This window comes from Heteronotia binoei, chromosome 18 (genome assembly GCF_032191835.1).
Source record: "Heteronotia binoei isolate CCM8104 ecotype False Entrance Well chromosome 18, APGP_CSIRO_Hbin_v1, whole genome shotgun sequence".
Taxonomy (NCBI): domain Eukaryota; kingdom Metazoa; phylum Chordata; class Lepidosauria; order Squamata; family Gekkonidae; genus Heteronotia; species Heteronotia binoei.
Window position 1 is genome coordinate 45,049,141 of NC_083240.1, and position 18,382 is coordinate 45,067,522.

Here is an 18,382-nt window from a genome sequence, read left to right on the forward strand (position 1 = left end):
CTCATGATTTCCTGCCCTTTAGAAGCATTCAGTGCATCATAAACATGTGTTCATTGAATGGCTATATTGCTTTTAATGCATTTTTGCTAAAAAAAAAGAAGTCTTGGTGTTAATAAATGTTTAAGGCTTTGGGAGTTGAGTTTGCCTGTGCTTTCAACATCCATAGAACTTTAAATATTTTTCTCAAAATATTCATGCTTTTTAAAAACGTGGCTTTGTCTCTTCTTATTTTTAGCTCCTCCGTGAACTTATTGAGCGTAAAACCAGCTCCTTGGACCCAAATGATCAAGTAGCGATGGGCAGGTGAGCAGAACACTGTGGTTTTGTTTAGTGTAATTTGTGGGTCCCTTCCAACTCTATGGTTTTATGAATTTATGTATTCTCAGGTGGCCATTCTGCTGTCTGTGTGGTGCTCTTGGGAGTTCGTACTTCATAAGAAGTCAGTGTGTGTGTATGTCTAATTCTGAAAAAAGGTCACAGAGTGTGAATTAAAAAATCCACACAATAGGGCCATGTTTCCATACCCTCTCAGACTCCAGAAAAATCCTAAATGGAAAAAAAAAAAAAGTTGAGGGGACATCTTAAAATCCCCCAATCCTCAACTTGCAAGGAGGCAAAACAGATCTTCTGATGCTATAATGCAAAACCTCACCCTCCATTTTGATGATTGCTTAGCAGCCCTTTAAAAAGAGCAAAGGTGGTTTGTGAACTGCACTAACAAGGGTTCTAAAGGTTGGAGGTAGCTTGCACATTGTAATTACATAGTGCAAGGACAAGAGATTCCCCACCCACCCACCCCCTAAAATATCCACAATTTAAAATCAAGGTTGGAATTACCTTTTTTTTCGCTCCATAAGACACACCTGAGCATAAGACGCACCTAGTTTTTAGAGCCGTTTGTGTGAATTTAGAGGCATTTGTGTGAATTTTTTGCAGTATTCGCTCCTTAAGACGCACACACTTTTCCCTCCACTTTTTTTTGGGGGGGGGGGAGTGAGTCTTATGGTGCAAAAAATACAGTACTTTTTTAAAAGACCTTCCAAAAACAAAAATGTGACTTGGTGTCTTTAGAGGTCCATTATTGCAGGGGCCAGATGTAGCCCATGGAGTGGTGGTGCTGGAAACTGCTGTCAATTTGCAGCCAATTTATAGTGACCTCATATAGGGTTTTTTAAGGCAATAAATGAACAGAGGTGGTTTGCCACCGCCTGCCTCTGCATAACAACCCCAGACTTTCTCAGTGGTCTCCCATCCGAATATTAAGCAGGGCTGACCCGACTTAGCTTCCAAAATCTGGCCATCCAATCAGAGCAATTCATGGTGTAGGGCGTTCCAAAGATTTGAGATGGCTGCCAAAAGAGTAGAATTGTGTTTTTAGAGGATTTTGTAAGTTACTTTAAAGGACCTTGTGATGGACTGCAACTTAAAAGCTCTGAAGTGCTGTGAAAATATGCAAAGGACCGTAAAGGGTTAATGCCTCATGAAGCCAGAGAGCTTGAATGACAGGCTGCTCAAAGCAATGTGGTTGATTAGCATCAGTTGAGCAGAAAGACTTGAGGAGAACTGAGTCTGAGACTAGCCCTGACTGAGACGAATTGGGGGCTGAAGGGGTTTGTGTTTAGCTCTGACTGAGAGCAATTTAATATGGACAAAGAAGTGGGAAGGTTGGCAAGAGGAGTGGGTAGATCAATGATGACTCCCATTTGGGCCAGAAAAAAGGGATAGATCTTCTAGTGAGAGAAGGAATTCCCTACACAGTTAAAAAGGGGATATAACTCTAAGGAGTGAAGTGATCCCTGGCCTGGTGTGTTTAGAGACTGCCTTCTGTAGTTTAACTGTTTTTAATTGTGTGTCGGGGGATTGATTTTAATGGTTTTAAAGTGTGATTTTTATCATGGATGTTTTACATTGTTAGCTGCCTGCGTGGCTCTCATGAGGGCAGACATGCAGTGCAGGGACTAAGTAAGGCTTTGGGTTTGAATCCTAACATTCATACTCGTCCAAACAAGTGTTTTTACCTCTCTTCCTTGTCACCACTGGTCTTGGCTGGCTGAGAACGGGAGGAAGTAGTTTTGGACCAGCGTTTTTATTGCACCAGATTTGTATGCGCCAGAGATGTGCTAAGAAGTGAGGTGGGGAGGGAAAGTCCCTGCTGCTAGTTATAAACATTTTTATTTTTTAAGCCTGAAAGTGGCATCGTCTACACCTGATTTACTCAACACAGAGCCCTGCATGGGGGGGGGGGGGATCTCAAAATCCAATTACTACAATCTTAATATAATCTTAATTACCGTAATCTATTTTATTGTGAAGTCAGATAAATGTACAATGTAACCACCGCTTAAGTGCGGTTTGGGGCGGAGGGGGGGGGAACTGCTTCCTGCTTAAATTATAGCAAGAGGAGGTTTCCATAATGTTCCAGACATACCACCAAATAAACCTGGCAGGCCGTACTTAAAAATCCTACTAGGCTGTATTTTAACGAGGGCAAAAAACCGATTTCGCCAGCACCCCTGAGCCTTTTCATGACACATCAAATGGCTTCACAGCAGCCTGTTCGATTTCTCTCTTCCCCCACCCTTTTATTTGGTTTGGGTTCCCCCTCCCACCCTGTTCTTATGTGCTTCCAAATTATGTAGCCAGGGGCTGTTTAAATGTATACCGTTTGTTAAACAGGATTTTGGAAATGGTTTTTTCTTTCTTTTAATTTTAGTCCCCCCCCCCCCGCCCCCGCACAGCATCAGAGAAAGAAATAAGCATTTGCCCCATAGCGCTACATTGCACTTCTGGCAAGCACAAGAAAAGCTCTTGCGTAGCTTAAAGTCTGTCATCTTTTTGTGTTCCATGTGACTGGGAAGCAGAAGAGATACAAGCTCCTCTCCTAGACCTTCAATCTAGACTTATAAATAGTTACTTACTATACATCTATCGTTTTTTTCTTTCCAAGGATTGCAGGACAGCATACATAGTCCTCCCCTCCTGCATTTTATCATAGAATAACAGACTCACAGAGTTGGCAGGAGGCATAAAGGCCATCTAGTCCAACCCCTGCTCAATGCAGGATCAGCTTAGAGCATCCCTGACAAGGGTTTTTCCAGCCGCTGCTTAAAGACTGCCAGTGAGGGGAGCTCACCACCTCCCTTGGTGTAGCTGATTCCACTGTTGAATAGCTCTTACTGCAAAAATGGTTTTCCTAATATCTAGTCGGTACCTTCCCGCCCATAATTTAAGCCCATTCTTGCAAGTCCTCTCTTCTGCTGCCAACAGGAACAGCTCTCTGCCCTCCTCTAAGGAAAGCCAGTTTGGTGTAGTGGTTAAGTGTGCGGACTCTTATCTGGGAGAACCGGGTTTGATTCCCCACTCCTCCACTTGCACCTGCTGGCATGGCCTTGGGTCAGCCATAGCTGTGGCAGAGGTTGTCCTTGAAAGGGCAGCTGCTGGGAGAGCCCTCTCAGCCCCACCCACCTCACAGGGTGTCTGTTTTGGGGAGGAAGGTAAAGGAGATTGTGAGCCGCTCTGAGACTCTTCGGAGTGGAGGGCAGGATATAAATCGAATATCTTCTTCTTCATCATCTTTTTCTTCTTCTAAGTGAGAGTCCTTCAAATACATCAAGAAAGCAGTCCTGTCCCCCTCAACCTCCTCTTCTCCAGACTGAACATTCCTAAGCAGCTCAGCCTTTCCTCACAGGGCTTGGTCTCCAGGCCCCTTCCCTGATCATTCCTGTCTCTCCTCACTCCAACAACAAGGGAGGGATGGTGGCTCAGTGGTAGAGCATCTGCTTGGGAAGCAGAAGGTCCCAGGTTCAATCCCCGGCACCTCCAGCTAAAAAGGGTCCAGGCAAAAAGGTGTGAAAAACCTCAGCTTGAGACCCTGGAGAGCTGCTGCCAGTCTGAGTAGACAATACTGACTTTGATGGACCCAGGAGGGTCTGATTCAGTATAAGCAGCTTCATATGTTCAACTCTATGAGGTAGGTTAAGCTAAGAGAAAGTTGGCCAATGAACTTCCTGGCTGAGTGGGGATTTGAACCGAGGTTTGTTCAGTCCCAGTAGTGACCCCACACCATGTCTCTACTTGATCACCTGTGGTGAGTAGCAGTCGCCTTCTGGCAACCAGATAGGGAAATTGTGTAGGAGTTGTTCTTTTGCTTTTAAGATAGAAAGCAATTCATGTGGCTATGAGGATCACTCTAAAGGTGGGCTAGTATCTTTCAAGGACCTGTTTGTGAAGTTACCTTCATCAATGCAATGGGCACCCATCCCAAATTAATATAGACTGAGGGGGAGAAAAATTCCTTGTGCATGTTGATTTGGGTCAAGAGGAGGAGAGTGCGTTCTTCTGTTCCTCTAGGATGTGTTGACTAGAACTGAAAGCCCTTTAAAGAGGCTATTTCTAACTCCCTTGGTTGGCATAACTTTCCTGGGAATTTCTTCTATATGGAAATAAAACTGCCCTCATATCACCACCCTGTCCCTGGCCATGGAAGCTGGCTGAAATTCCTGTGATGGACTAATAGCTGGACTTTGCCTTCAGAAATAACACATGGCACATGGCACATGAGTGTGGCAAAGAGAGTGCTTTGTGCATGAATAAAACTCCCTGGGTCGTGGTCCCACCCAACATGGTGCCCATCAACACCTGTCATGGCACCCACCAAGTAATTTTAGAAAGTGTGAGGGGTGGGGGCAGGGCTCTTCCCCACAAGGCTTCTGATTGGCCACATGAGATCAGATTGGCTGTTCAGGTTAAAATAATGATGATTCAACAATCAATCAATCAATCACCTTTTATTTATATCCTGCCCTCCCCGCCGAAGCAGGCTCAGGGCGGCTAACAACAAATTCAATAAACATTGTACAGACAACATTTTAAACTACAATTAATTAAAATCTATTAAAATCCTAAAACAGTAAAATTAATATTTTGTGCTATTACCTAGATGACGAATTTACTTAGCAGTTCTAGTCAGTGAAGGCCATTCGAAACAAGATGGTCTTGCAGGCCCTGCGGAATTGTTCAAAGTCCCGTAGGGCCCGCATTTTTTCTGGAAGTTGGTTCCATAACTGTGGGGCCATAACAGAGAAAGCCCGGGTACGGGTACTTTGAAGCTTTTCCTCTTTTGGCCCGGGGATAGTCAGCAGGTTCTTCCCTGCTGACCTCAGTGCTCTCTGGGGTTCATGTGGGGAGAGATGGTCCCTAAGGTAGGCAGGTCCTCGGCCATATAGGGCTTTAAAGGTAATGACCAGCACTTTGTAAGGAATCCGGTAAATAACTGGCAGCCAGTGCAGTTCACGCAGTCCCGGCTGTATGTGCTCCCACTTTGGGAGCCCCAGCAGTAATCTATCAGCCGCGTTCTGCACTAGCTGCAGCTTCCGGGTTTGGCACAGAGGCAGCCCCATGTAGAGGGCATTACAGTAATCTAATCTCTAGGTGACCGTTGCGTGGATCACTGTTGCCAGGTCCCGATGCTCTAGGAAGGGAGCCAGCTGCCTCGCCCGCCTCAAATGAAAAAAGGCTGACTTGGCAGTGGCTGCTATCTGGGCCTCCATTGATAATGAAGGCTCCAGTAGAACTCCCAGGCTCTTGACCCGGCGCCAAAAACCGGGAGAGGTATTTCTCCTCCCAGAGTGCCCCGACCCAAGCAAAGGACCCCTGTCTTCGCTGGGTTCAGTTTCAGCCCACTCAGTCTTAACCAAGTTGCCACAGCCTGCAGTGCCAGGTCCAAATTCTCTGGGACGCATCCAGGCCGGCCGTCCATTAGCAAATAGTGACACCCTGCATATTGGTGACACTCAAGCCCATACCTCCTGGCAATCTGGGCAAGGGGGCGCATATATATATTAAATAGCATCGGTGATAGAACTGCTCCCTGAGGCACCTCACAATGTAGTGTGCATCTCTGGGAGAGCTCTCCCCCGATTGCCACCCTTTGTCCCCGATGCTCGAGGAAGGAGGCAAGCCATCGTAAGGCCAACCCCCCAATCCCGACATCGGTGAGGCGGTGGGTCAGTAGCCGGTGGTCGACCGTGTCAAACGCGGCCGACAGATCTAACAGCATCAGCACCGCCACACCGCCCCGATCCAGATGCCGCTGGAGGTCATCCGCTAAGGCGACCAGCACTGTCTCCGTCCCATGGCCTGGGCGAAAGCTGGACTGGCAAGGGTCTAGGACGGAAGCGTCATCCAGAAAGCCCTGCAACTGCAATGCCACTGCCCTCTCTATAATTTTACCTAAAAACCGTAAATTTGAGACCGGTCGGTAATTTGCCAATTCGGCCTGGTCTGCTGTACTCTTTTTAGCAATAGCTGCCTCCACAGTGTTGGTTTTGTTCTCTCATGTCTCTTTGCTGGTGTATTTTTTATTTTTCTTGTAAATTTTATTTTATGAAAGTTTATATAGTACATTCTACATATATATGTCACTCCACCAAAGAAAAAAAATGGAAATTTACTGGGATGTACAGTAAACTTTAAAAATAAAATTTATAAAAACAGGGACTTATACAATAAAGAGAAGCATCAACAGAACGTCAGGCCAACTATACAACTTGGGTCTGATCAGAAAATGCCCCCCACAAAATGGCATGGAATCCACACCACATCACAGGGAGGGACCTTTTCCACACCCTCCTTCCCTGAAATGCCTGGGACCTTCTGACAAGACAAAGAAAAAACTCCAAATTCACATACAAACTTGGGGGGGAGGGGGCAGGAGGAAGAGGCCAAAAAGAAAAGGCCAAGGCAGAGGGGTTCTCAAAATCACTTCACAGGTAAAAATGAAATAGAACAAGTGGAAAGGAAAAGGAAAGGTCCCCTGTGCAAGCACCAGTCGTTTCCGACTCTGGGGGGATGTTGTTTTCACGGCAGACTTTTTTACAGGGTGGTTTGCCATTGCCTTCCCCAGTCATCTACACTTTCCCCCCAGCACGCTGGGGACTCATTTTACCGACCTTGGAAGGATGGAAGGCTGAGTCAACCTGGAGCCGGCTACCTGAACCTGTTTCTGCTGGGATCGAACTCAGGTTGTGAGCAGAGGGCTCCGACTGCAGTACTGCAGTTTTACCACTCTGCGCCATGTGACATTACGTAAAAAACGTACCAGTATTTTCTTCAGTTACTTCTCTTCTCTTCTGCACTTTGGCATCCTATATCTTATTGGCTTCACCTCCTGCGGCAGCCATTTTGTAGTTGCACCCCCCACCCTGTGTCAGAATTCTAAGGGTGCCTACAGATTTAAAAGATTTGGGGGCTCTTTCTCAAGGTTATTGGCATGGCAAGGTGAAGACGTCACCCTAATTTTCTGTGAGTGGACAGCTTTGAGCATGGAGTAGGGTTTAAATGTGCGTCCCCCTCCCCCGCTCTGCAGCATGAAATAGTGCAATCTGGGAAGCGTGGCTTCGCTGAATATGTAGCTTGGAGTGCCACAATTGAGAGGCAGCTCGCATGTTTGTGTAACTGTGCATGTTCCCTGTGTTGACTGTAACAACATGTAGTACTTGTACAGAAGCTTTCAAAGCACATCATGTAGGTGATTCTGTCATAATCCTTAGAACAGCCCTATAAAGTAGACTGGTACTTCTGCGCCCAGAGATGGAATTCTAGCAGGAGCTCCTTTGCATATTAGGCCACACCTCCCTGATGCAGCCAATCCTCCTAGAGCCCACAAGGCTCTTTTTTGTAAACTCTTGGAGGATTGGCTACCTCAGGGGTGTGTGGCCTAATATGCAAAGGAGCTCCTGCTAGAATTCTACCCCTGACTGTGCCCGTATCTCTTTGGGGAAACTGAGGGAGAGGGTTTTGCCTCAGGCCACTGAGTGAGTTTGTGACTGAGGGATCTCCTGCACCACAGCACAGTCTCTTCACCTCTCCTCAGTGCCAGCTTCCACACTAGCAGGGTTGCCAACCTCCAGGTGGAGCCTGGAGTCCTTGTGGAATTACAATTGATCTCCAGAATACAGCAGTAATTTTCCCTGGATGAAATAGCACTGTGGAGTGTGAACTCTCTGGCATTACATCCCTGCTGAGCACACTCCCTTAACAACAACAACAACAAAATTTTATTTGTATCCCGCCCTCCCCTTCGGAGCAGGCTCAGGGCGGCTAACAGCATCATTCAGGTTTCAGTTATACAAAGGTGAATGAAATTACATTTAAACATTTCAGTTAAAATTCTGGTTAAGTTTAAAAATTGAGTTAAAATTAAATTGATAAAGTGCTAATGCTATGTTTTTTGTGATGGCGGTTTTCATTAGCAGTTTCCTTTTTCATCAGCGAAAGCCAGTCGGAAGAGGAATGTCTTGCAGGCCCTGCGGAATTGTTCTAGATCCCGCAGGGCCCGCATTTCCTCTGGAAGTTGGTTCCATAGGCTCAGGGCTATAGAGGAGAAGGCCCGGTTACGGGTGCTTTGCAGCTTCACCTCTCTCGGTCCAGGGCTCACCTCAGTGCTCTCTGGGGCTCATATGGGGAGAGACGGTCCCTAAGGTAGACAGGTCCTCGACCATATAGGGCTTTAAAGGTAATGACCAGCACTTTGTAACGAACCCGGTATGTAACTGGCAGCCAGTGCAGTTCGCGCAGTCCAGGCTGTATGTGCTCCCATTTAGGAAGCCCCAACAACAGTCTAGCCGCTGCATTCTGCACCAGCTGCAGCTTCCGGGTTCGGTACAGAGGCAGCCCCATGTAGAGGGCATTACAGTAATCCAGTCTCGAGGTGACCGTTGTGTGAAGCACCGTTGCCAGATCTTGGCGCTCTAGGAAGGGAGCCAACTGCTTTGCCCGCCGTAGATGGAAAAAGGCTGACTTGGCAGTGGCTGCAATCTGGGCCTCCATTGGTAATGAAGGCTCCAGTAGAACTCCCAGGCTCCTAACCCGGTGCGCCGCTTTCAGTGGCGCCCCATCGAAGACCGGGAGAGGTATTTCCCCTTCCCGGGTGCCCCGACCTAGACAAAGGACTTCTGTCTTCGCTGGATTCAATTTCAGCCCGCTCCTCCTCAACCAGGTTGCCATATCCTGCAAGGCCCGGTCTAAATTCTCTGGGACGCAGTCAGGCCAGCCGTCCATCAGCAGATAGAGTTGGGTGTCATCTGTGTATTGATGGCACCCAAGTCCATGTCTCCTGGCAATCTGGGCAAGGGGGCGCATATAGATATTGAATAGCATTGGTGAGAGAACTGCCCCCTGAGGCACTTCACAATCCAGTGTGCGCCTCTGGGACCACTCGCCCCCAATTGCCACCCTTTGTCCCCGATCTTCGAGGAAGGAGGAGAGCCATTGTAGGGCAGACCCCCTCACCCCTACATCGGCGAGGCGGCGGGTCAGTAGCTGATGGTCGACCGTGTCGAACGCAGCCGACAGGTCCAACAACATCAGCACCGCCACACCGCCCCGATCCAGGTGCCGTTGGAGATCGTCCACCAGGGCGACCAGTACTGTCTCCGTCCCATAACCCGGGCGAAAGCCGGACTGGCAAGGGTCTAGGATGGAAGCGTCATCCAGAAAGCTCTGCAACTGTGACGCCACTGCCCTCTCTATTATTTTACCTAAAAATGGTAAATTAGAGACCGGTCGGTAATTAGCCAATTCGGCCGGGTCTGCTGTACTTTTTTTTCAAGAGGGGGCGGACCAAAGCCTCTTTAAGAGATGATGGAAAGCGCCCCTCCGAGAGGGATCTATTTATGATGTCCCGTAGAGGACATTCAAGCTCCCTCAGGCAGGATTTAATTAGCCAGGAGGGGCATGGGTCCAAATCACAAGTTGTAGGGCGTGCAGAGGAGAGGATTCTGGTCTCCCTAGACTCCGCCCCCAAATCTCCCAGAATCCCAGCCCAGAGTTGGGAACCCTACAACACCACAGAGACAGAAGGATGTAGGCCCATTGTGGTGATGCCATACCCTGAACAACTCCTGGCTGTGAGATTCAAAACCAAGCGATTTAGGATTGCACATTGAGAAGAACCTTCCTGCTGCTCAGAAAAGCAAGCCACAGGTGGTGTTTTTGGTGGCATCTCTTATTTCTGCACTTGTTCAAGAAGAGATGGGAGCCATTATCCTTTCAAGGCTCTTCCCCTATTCAGCCTTTCCGCCATGTCTAGATCTGTCCCCTTTCAGCTGCTATTGGAGGCCGGGCATAGAAGCAGCCGGTCAGAGCCAGGGAACTTTTTGTTGGGCTGAACTTTTGCCACTTCTGTTAGACGTAGATTGCTTGGAGATGCATTGGAAGTCATTTTGGGAGTTGCCAAAGAAAAATGAAAGAAAAAAGATGAAAACCCCATACTAATCCCTGCTGTATCTTCCTGGTTTTTTCCAGGCAGTGGCTGGCTATCCAGAAACTGCGGAGCAAAATCCGAAAGAAGGTGGACCGAAAGGCCAGCAAGGGAAGGAAGATTCGGTAAGCACTGCAGACTTTACCCTGTTGTCAGACATTGATGTTTCATTGCTTTGCTCTTCACAGACTCTTGTACAGACACTTATCTGGGAGAACCGGGTTTGATTCCCCACTTGCAGCTGCTGGAATGGCCTTCAGTCAGTCATAGCTCTTGCAGAGCTGTCCTTGAAAGGGCAGCTTCTGTGAGAGCTCTCTCAGCCCCACCCACTTCACAGGGTTGTTTGTTGTGGGGGAGGAAGATAAAGGAGATTGTGAGCCGCTCTGAGATTCAGAGTGGAGGGTGAGATATAAATCCAATATCATCATCGGGCCATCTTTTCTTTCTCTGTGTCAGACACATGCCACTCTTTCGGCAAACCTTGGCATGCATTTTTCTTGAATTAAAACTGGAGGCGTTTTCACAAAACAAATCAAACAAAAAAACCTTTGTGTGGTAAGCTGTATGCATGCTAAAATTAGTTAATATTTCTGTGCAAGGTGTTCTGAGTGTGCCTCTTTGTTGGAAGGAGACTAGCTGGTGCAGTGACTGAAACATACGAGCCCCGGAGGTCATTACGATTGGCCAGCCAACATCTTCTGACCATCCCTGGCCCAAGGGACGTCCGGCTTGCCTTGACCAGGGCTTTTTCGGCCCTGGCCCCGACCTGGTGGAATCAGCTCCCTGTGGAGGTTCGGGCCCTCCCGGATTGTTACCATTCCGGAGGGCCTGTAAGACGAAGCTCTTCCACCGGGCCTCTGGCTGAGGCAGACGGACGTCCTTATCATTTAAACCACCCCCCTCCTGCACTGATTGTACTGATTGCTTAAAACCGATATAGCTGAGATTTTTGAACATCTAGGTTGGGACAAATATGCCTAATTAATCTGTCCACACCATCCATGCCGCCTTAACTAATGTGAGCTGTGGCTTAATTGTCTTAATTTTAAACTGTTTTAATTGTTCTTAAACTGTTTTGATTGTTTTGTTATGTTGGAAGCCGCAATGAGCCCACTTTGAGAAAGGGCGGCCTATAAATCTACGGAAATAAATAAATAAACAAACAAACAGAGATGCAACAGGCAGCCTCCTCAGAGAGGATCTGGGAGCAACTGAATGACCTTTGTTGCATCTGATGCAGTGAAATAATCCACCTCCAGCTCAAGCTGACTGGGAGGAGACAAGGCCAGACAAGCTACTCATTTGGAGATTCAACAGGCAGCCTCCTTTTGTGTGTCTGCATTTGGAGTGAATGAACAGTCACAACCAATTTACAAATATGATCCATTCACAGTGAAAGACAGCAGGATCAGATGAGCAACTCTTGCAGGAGTGCGTGCAGTGGGCAGTTTACTGCATGGGTGAATGCTTAGGGACCATTGGAGAATACGTTTTTCCTAGATGGCATAATATTTTAGTGATGATTGTCTGCCATGTTCCAAAAGCCCAAGTTTTTGTTCCTCCACAGTTGCTGGAGAGGTACCGAGGGGGCGGGGTGCAGAAGAAGGAAGAAGATGATGATGATATTGGATTTATATCCCCGCCCTTCACTCTGAATCTCAGAGCAGCTCACAATCTCCGTTACCTTCCTCCCCCACAACAGATACCCTGTGAGGCGGGTGGGGCTGAGAGGGCTCTCACAGCAGCTGCCCTTTCAAGGACAACCTCTGCCAGAGCTATGGCTGACCCAAGGCCATTCCAGCAGCTGCAAGTGGAGGAGTGGGGAATCCAACCTAGTTCTCCCAGATAAGAGAGTTCTGGCTGACCCAAGGCCATTCCAGCAGCTGCAAGTGGGGGAGTGGGGAATCAAACCCAGTTCTCCCAGATAAGAGAGCTCTGGCTGACCCAAGGCCATTCCAGCAGGTGCAAGTGGAGGAGTGGGGAATCAAACCCAGTTCTCCCAGATAAATCAGCACACTTGACCACTACACCAAACTGGTTTGAAGGAGAGAGATGACACTCTGCCCTCCTACCTCACCTGGCAAAGTTGTGATATTTATTTTCTCCTTGAGTTTTGTGTCTGAATAATTTGAAGGGATGTTTTGTTAGTGTGGTAAAGCTGCTGTGTTGGGGGTGGTCCGGGAGGGAAGGGAGGCTGTGGTGAGTCGCGTTTCACCGTTCTGTTTGTAAGCGGAATGATAAATCTAGAGTGGAGATGGCATTCGATGGAAAGTCAGCAAAGTCGGGCTGGGTCAGCCCTGGCATAGCAATTTTTAAGATAGATGTCATAAGATAATTTATGAAAAGAGGGAAGCGCTGCTTTGTTGGGCCTAAAAGCCTGCAATTATTGACTATCCATATTCCTTCCTGTCAGCGTCACGCACCGTCGGGATGTATTCATGACTCAGTCAGAGCATCTTGACAGGCATTGTGCCACCTCAGGCTGAGATAATAAACTACCACCCCATGCCCCACCGCAAGGGGTTTGGGATAAGTTTTCATCTGGGCAGCCTGGAGATTTCTTTTTTTGTCAGTTGCCCCAAACAGGGAGAAGGAAAAGCAGCCCCCTGTGGCAAGTTGGGAAATAATACGGATCCTGGGCGCCATTCCAGAAGCGCTCTGTGAAGCGTCTCTGGTGTTCAGGTTTCATGGAGGGTGAAATGGAGAGTGTAATCGCAATAATGTAAAACGTAAACCCTCCCTGAAAGACAAAAAAGTAGTAAGTTGTAAGTCTTTTTATGCATCACATTGAGTGTATAGCAGTTGGGAAATAAATAATCCAAAAGGATGGCAGGCCTTAATTTAATTACTTCATTTATACCCTGCCTTTCTCCCCAGCAATGGCCCAAAATGGCTTCCGTTGTTCTCCTTTCCTCCATGTTATCCTCACAACAGCCCTGCAAGGCAGAATAGGCTGACGCAACTGGGTAACTGACGCACGGCCCCTCTGGTGAGCTGTCCCAGCAGACTGGGGATTCAAAGCTGGGTCTTTCAAATCCTAGCCCAGCACTTTAACCACCATATCCTGCGCTTTTGATTGGCTGGAAGCACATTTTGAGGGAAGAGCTTCCTAGCATTTCAGTACTGGTTGCTGCCTATTCCCCGGCCTACACTAGAGAAAGACAGCAGCTACCTGCAATCAGCCATTGCAACCAGTTTGCTTATTTCAGATTTCCAAAGGTGCTCCTGCATTTGCAGCATCCCTTTCTGTATCTCTGGCATTCAGTATTAAAGCAGAGGTTGTTGCCAAAATGGCCCAAAAGCTGGCCCAAAATGCCAGTGTGGTCAAGGGGGGGGGAACCTTTAATTTAATTTAAATCAATGGTGAAATTAATTTAATTTAAATCAATGGTGTTGGACTGGATGGGCCATTGGCCTGATCCAGCTTGGCTTCTCTTATGTTCTTAGGGGGGACTGGTGACCACCCAGTCCCCCCATTCAGCTGAGTTCACTGGCTGAACTGTGGCCAGTCACATGGTCTCTTCCAGCCTGGCCTACCCCACAGGGTTATTCTGAGGGTAAAACAGAGGAGGGGCTTCATGCTGAGTTGCTTGGAGGAAATGTTGGGGGAGGAGGAATGGTATCGGCCTAAAAGTCTGGCTGCATGGCAGACTCATAACATCAAAAGTAGCTGGGTGTAAGACTGCTTGTGAAAGAAGAGGATATGGAAGGCTTCCTTGGAGATGTCACAGAATGCTGTGGATGAAGGGAAGAGCTTCTTCCATTTTTCTATGTCGGACCTTGGAGATATTTGGCCGTCTGTCTCCAAATTGCAGCTTGGCATCGGAATGACGGCCCTTCGTGTACATGGTTCAGCAAATAATTTCCAAGTCTCTCCTTTTGCCTGTGCTCCTCTAAAAACAGGTCCCATTCAAAGACTATTGGGAATTTTCTTTGACTTGCCTGCAGTGTTCCTTCTAAGCTAGCTCACAGATTTTTAGCCTCCAACTCACACTTTTTTTGTCTTAGCTCAGGAAGGATGACCCCAGAGCACAATAATTTATGCAGCAGCTCACAACTTTAATGCCAGTAGCTTATAAACAGTGTTCCCTCTAAGCTGTTAGCGTGAGCTAGCTCACAGATTATTAGCCTCCAACTCACACATTTTTGGCATAGCTCAGGAAAAATGTCCTCAGAGCACAATAATTTATGCAGGAGCTTACAACTTTAACGCCAGTAGCTCACAAAGTAGAATTTTTGCTCACACGGCTCTGCAGCTTAGAGGGAACATTGGTTGCCTGTTAATTTGGTGCATGGTCCTCTCTCCTCACATTTCATCTCGAGGATACACAGCTAAGAGTTGAACATACATCCTCTGGCTGTTTAGCAACTTGGGAAACTTTCTCTGTGAAAGCCTGAGAATTTCCCTCCCCTCCCCCTCTCAATAGCTCCCTAATCCATGGTCTGTTTTCCTCCCTCCCCGTCTCTGCCTTCTGTCAGGTATCACGTCCACAGCAAGCTGGTGAGCTTCATGGCGCCCATTGACCACTGCACAATGAATGACGATGCCAGGTTAGTAAGCGGTTAATTATGCTTCTCGGAGGGCTTCCTGACAGCTGGCTATTGACCTGTTCTTCAGCCTGTCAGCAGCACAGGTTCTTTGTATCTGCTCACCATTTGTCACCGGCAGCGCCCGCCCCGGCCACGTCAGTCCAGCCGAGCCAGCTGTGCATTTACTCCTGGAATTGCATGCTGTCTTATAGAGCAGTGTGTCCCCCTCCCTGGCAGTTTGTCGCCCTCCCCCCCCCCCGGCAGCTGGTTAGCTACTTTGTGAAATGGGGGAGTTGGCCAAGTGGTCTGATCCAGCAGGGATCTTCTTAAGTTCTTATGCTCTTGCTATATGTTGCTTCGGTGCTTCAGGTGTTATTTTGCTCCATAAGTGATTTTTTTTAAAATTGCTAGCTCTGGGATGGGAAATATCTGGAGATTTTCAGGGTGGAGCCTGGGGAAGGCGGGGCTTGAGGAGGGGAGGGGCCTCAGAAGGGTGTCACGCTGCAGAGTCCACCCCCAAAGCTGCCGTTTCCTCCAAGGGAACGAATCTCTTTGCTTGGAGGTCAAATGCAGTTCTAGGTGGTCTCCAGCCACCACAAGGAGGTTTGCAACCGTAGCCTAAATGTAACGTTGAGACTAGGAAATTCATTTGGGTATAAATTGTAGTCCATAAAGGTCAAATATGCCAGGTTTGGCCAAACTTTCGTACATATTCTGTGACTCTTGAAGTCCCCACCACTCCATCTGCATTTGGAGAAGGCATTTGTCTCTTTAAATCATTCTCCTAGCCAAGCCAGCCAGTGGCATTTAAAGTTGAAGTTGTTTTCTTTCCACCTCTCCTTCTCTCTCCCATTTATTTTCCTCCCTCCCTCCCTCCCTCCCTCCCTCCCTCCCTCCCTCCCTTCCTTCCTTCCTTCCTTCCTTCCTTCCTTCCTTCCTTCCTTCCTTCCTTCCTTCCTTCCTTCCTTCCTTCCTTCCTTCCTTCCTTCCTTCCTTCCTTCCTCCCTCCCTCCCTCCCTCCCTCCCTCCCTCCCTCCCTCAAACATCTGACGTTCATGTCTTGCAGCTGTCAGACATCTGACATTTATTCTACGTGGCTCTTACATTAAGTTGGTTTGACCACCCCTGTTAAAGACTACCTCTCCCCCCCCCCCCCGGTTTTCTTGTTGTAACAGACAAACAGTGCCAGTTGGTGTAGTGTGGCCAGCAGAATGTTAGACTAGGCTCTGGGAGATTCAGTTTCGAATCCCCGCTTCTGCCATGGAGGCACGCTGGGTGAGCTTGGGCCTCTCAGCCTAACCTACCTCATAGGATTGTTGTTAGGCTAAAACGATGATTTAGGTTGGTTTTGGTCCCTGTCGAGGAGAAAGGTAGCATTTTAGTGAAATAAATAAAATCCTAAACAGAGTTACACCCTTTGCTTAGGGATGGCCCTGGAACACAGCTTCCTCTCTAGGATTTCTTACTTCAAGACTGGATTGGATGCTCAGCTGTGGCAGCGGGTGAAAATTTGCCCCCCCTTCCGGGTACAGCTGTAGAATGAAAGGTCCCCCCACCGTAGCACCGGGTTCATAATATGAATAAAGACTCGTGAATAACCCAACACCCAATTTGAAACTCCAGCTTGGAAATCATATTTTGTTTTGTTCTTGGAAATAAAAGAATACTAACTCAGAGCCTGTGCGTGCATGAAGGTGGGAAGGCAATGCTAATGACGCTTCTTTTAGCAGCAGCGGCAGGTAATTTCATTGTTTGCAAGTGTGAATTACTAGATTGAAAATGCAGATGCACATTTCACAGCAGCATGATCAGGCACTGAGCTTTTTGCTCAGTCATTTTGGAGGCCTGACCCCAAAATAAATAAATTCCTGTATGACAGGAGCGCCTGCATGTTTATAGTGTGGGGGGAAAATCAGGGAATAACACGATGCACTCAGAGCCTGTAAGAGAAGTTAATTGTCCAGGAAGGGGAGGGGGGAGAGAGACTGGCAGGTGGAAGGGGTTAGACAGACTCATGTAGGAGAGGGGTCTCAGTGGCTAATAGCCATGATGACTACAGGGGCTCAGAGTCAGAAGGACACTGCAGCTAGTGCAGAACACGGTGGCTAGAATGCTGGATGCAGCCAGCTATCAGAAGCATGTGACCCAGACACTATAGTGCAGGGGTGTCAAACACGCAGTTCAGGGGCCAAATCAGGCCCCCGGAGGGCTCCTATCAGGCCCCTGAGCAACTGGCTCTTGTCTGCTTCCTTCTCCCTCTCTCTTGCTTCCTTCTGCATCTCGACTTGCTTTACAAGGCTTGCTCAATGGCACAGGAGCTGCAGAGCAAATCCTCTATTTTCTCCATTGGCTGAAGCTCCTCCCTTGGGTGTGGGGGGGTGGAGGAAGAGCTTGCTTTGCCAGGCTCTCTCAATTGCACAGCAGAGCTACTGAGCCTCTCTTCCTTCTACTGGCTGAGGCTCCTCCCCCACCAGTCCCCTGGGGAAGGAAGGAAAGAGCCGGAGCTTCCTTTGCCCAGTTCCCTGGATCCCATGGGAGAAATACAAAGAAAGCACCTTTAAGACCAATGAGCACTAATGTTTTAAGCATGTTTTAAGTTTTTTTAAATATATATCTGTGTTTGTCTGTGTTCTTTATCAAATTTATATCTCTGCTACCTAATCTTAAATAGGAACACACATGGCCTGGCCCAACAAGGGCTCATTTATGTCAGATCCGGCCCTCATAGCAAATGAGTTTGACACCCCTGCTAGTGAATACATTGGCTACCAATCAACTCCTGAATCCAGGTCAAGGTGTTGGTTTTTAAAGTCCTACATGGCTTGGGACCGGGGTATCTGAAGCACTGCCTTCTCCCATATGTTGTTAGTGCCCAGGAATTAAGATCACCCAGGGAAGGGGGGGGGGGGTGTCCCTCCTGACTATCCCGTCAATCAAGGAATTTCAGCAGGTAGATACACGAGGGGAGGACCTTTTCAACCTCAACCACTTCCCCAACTTAGAACAATCTCCCCATTTCCAAAGCTTAGGAGGCAGCTGGAGATTGTTTTAGTTCAGGCTGCATTTAATAAAAGTGGTCTGCAATTGCGATTTTAAATTTTGGTTTTATGTATTTTTATGTATTCTGTTTTGTGTGTCTTATTTATCTCCTAAACTGCCTTGAGCTCCATTGGAAGAAAAGCAGCTAATGTTTTAAATAAATCTACAGTAAGGGTCATGGCTCAGTGGTAGAGCACCTGTTTTGCACAGAAAAGGTCCCAGTTCATCCCTCGGCATCTCCAGTTAAAGAAGGTATTTGGTTGCAGGTGCTGCGGCCGTGGGGATTCTGGAAATCGTCTGCTGCCAGAAGCAGTAGGGGTCAGTGTTCCCTCTAAGCTGTGGAGTTTTGTGAGCAAAAATTCTGCTTTGTGAACTACTGGCATTAAGGCTGTGAGTTCCTGCATAAATTAGTTTGCTCTGGGGCCATTTTTCGTGAGCTGAGATAAAAATGCGTGAGCTGGAGGCGAAAAAATTGTGAGTTAACTCACACTAACTCAGCTCAGAGGGAACACTGGTAGGGGTGGAGGGGGGGAATCAGTATTTTTCAGGTCT

The 18,382-nt window shown here is 47.8% G+C and overlaps 1 protein-coding gene across 1 annotated transcript in view; it reads left to right on the forward strand.

The window, feature by feature from the left end:
- AATF (apoptosis antagonizing transcription factor) overlaps window positions 1-18,382 on the forward strand; it is a 144,426-nt gene that overhangs the window by 100,905 nt on the left and 25,139 nt on the right. Inside the window, exons 9-11 of the mRNA XM_060259377.1 lie at window positions 236-303; window positions 10,306-10,386; window positions 14,741-14,812. Of these exons, the coding sequence (XP_060115360.1) occupies window positions 236-303; window positions 10,306-10,386; window positions 14,741-14,812 (221 nt within the window). The remainder of the gene's footprint in view (window positions 1-235; window positions 304-10,305; window positions 10,387-14,740; window positions 14,813-18,382) is intronic.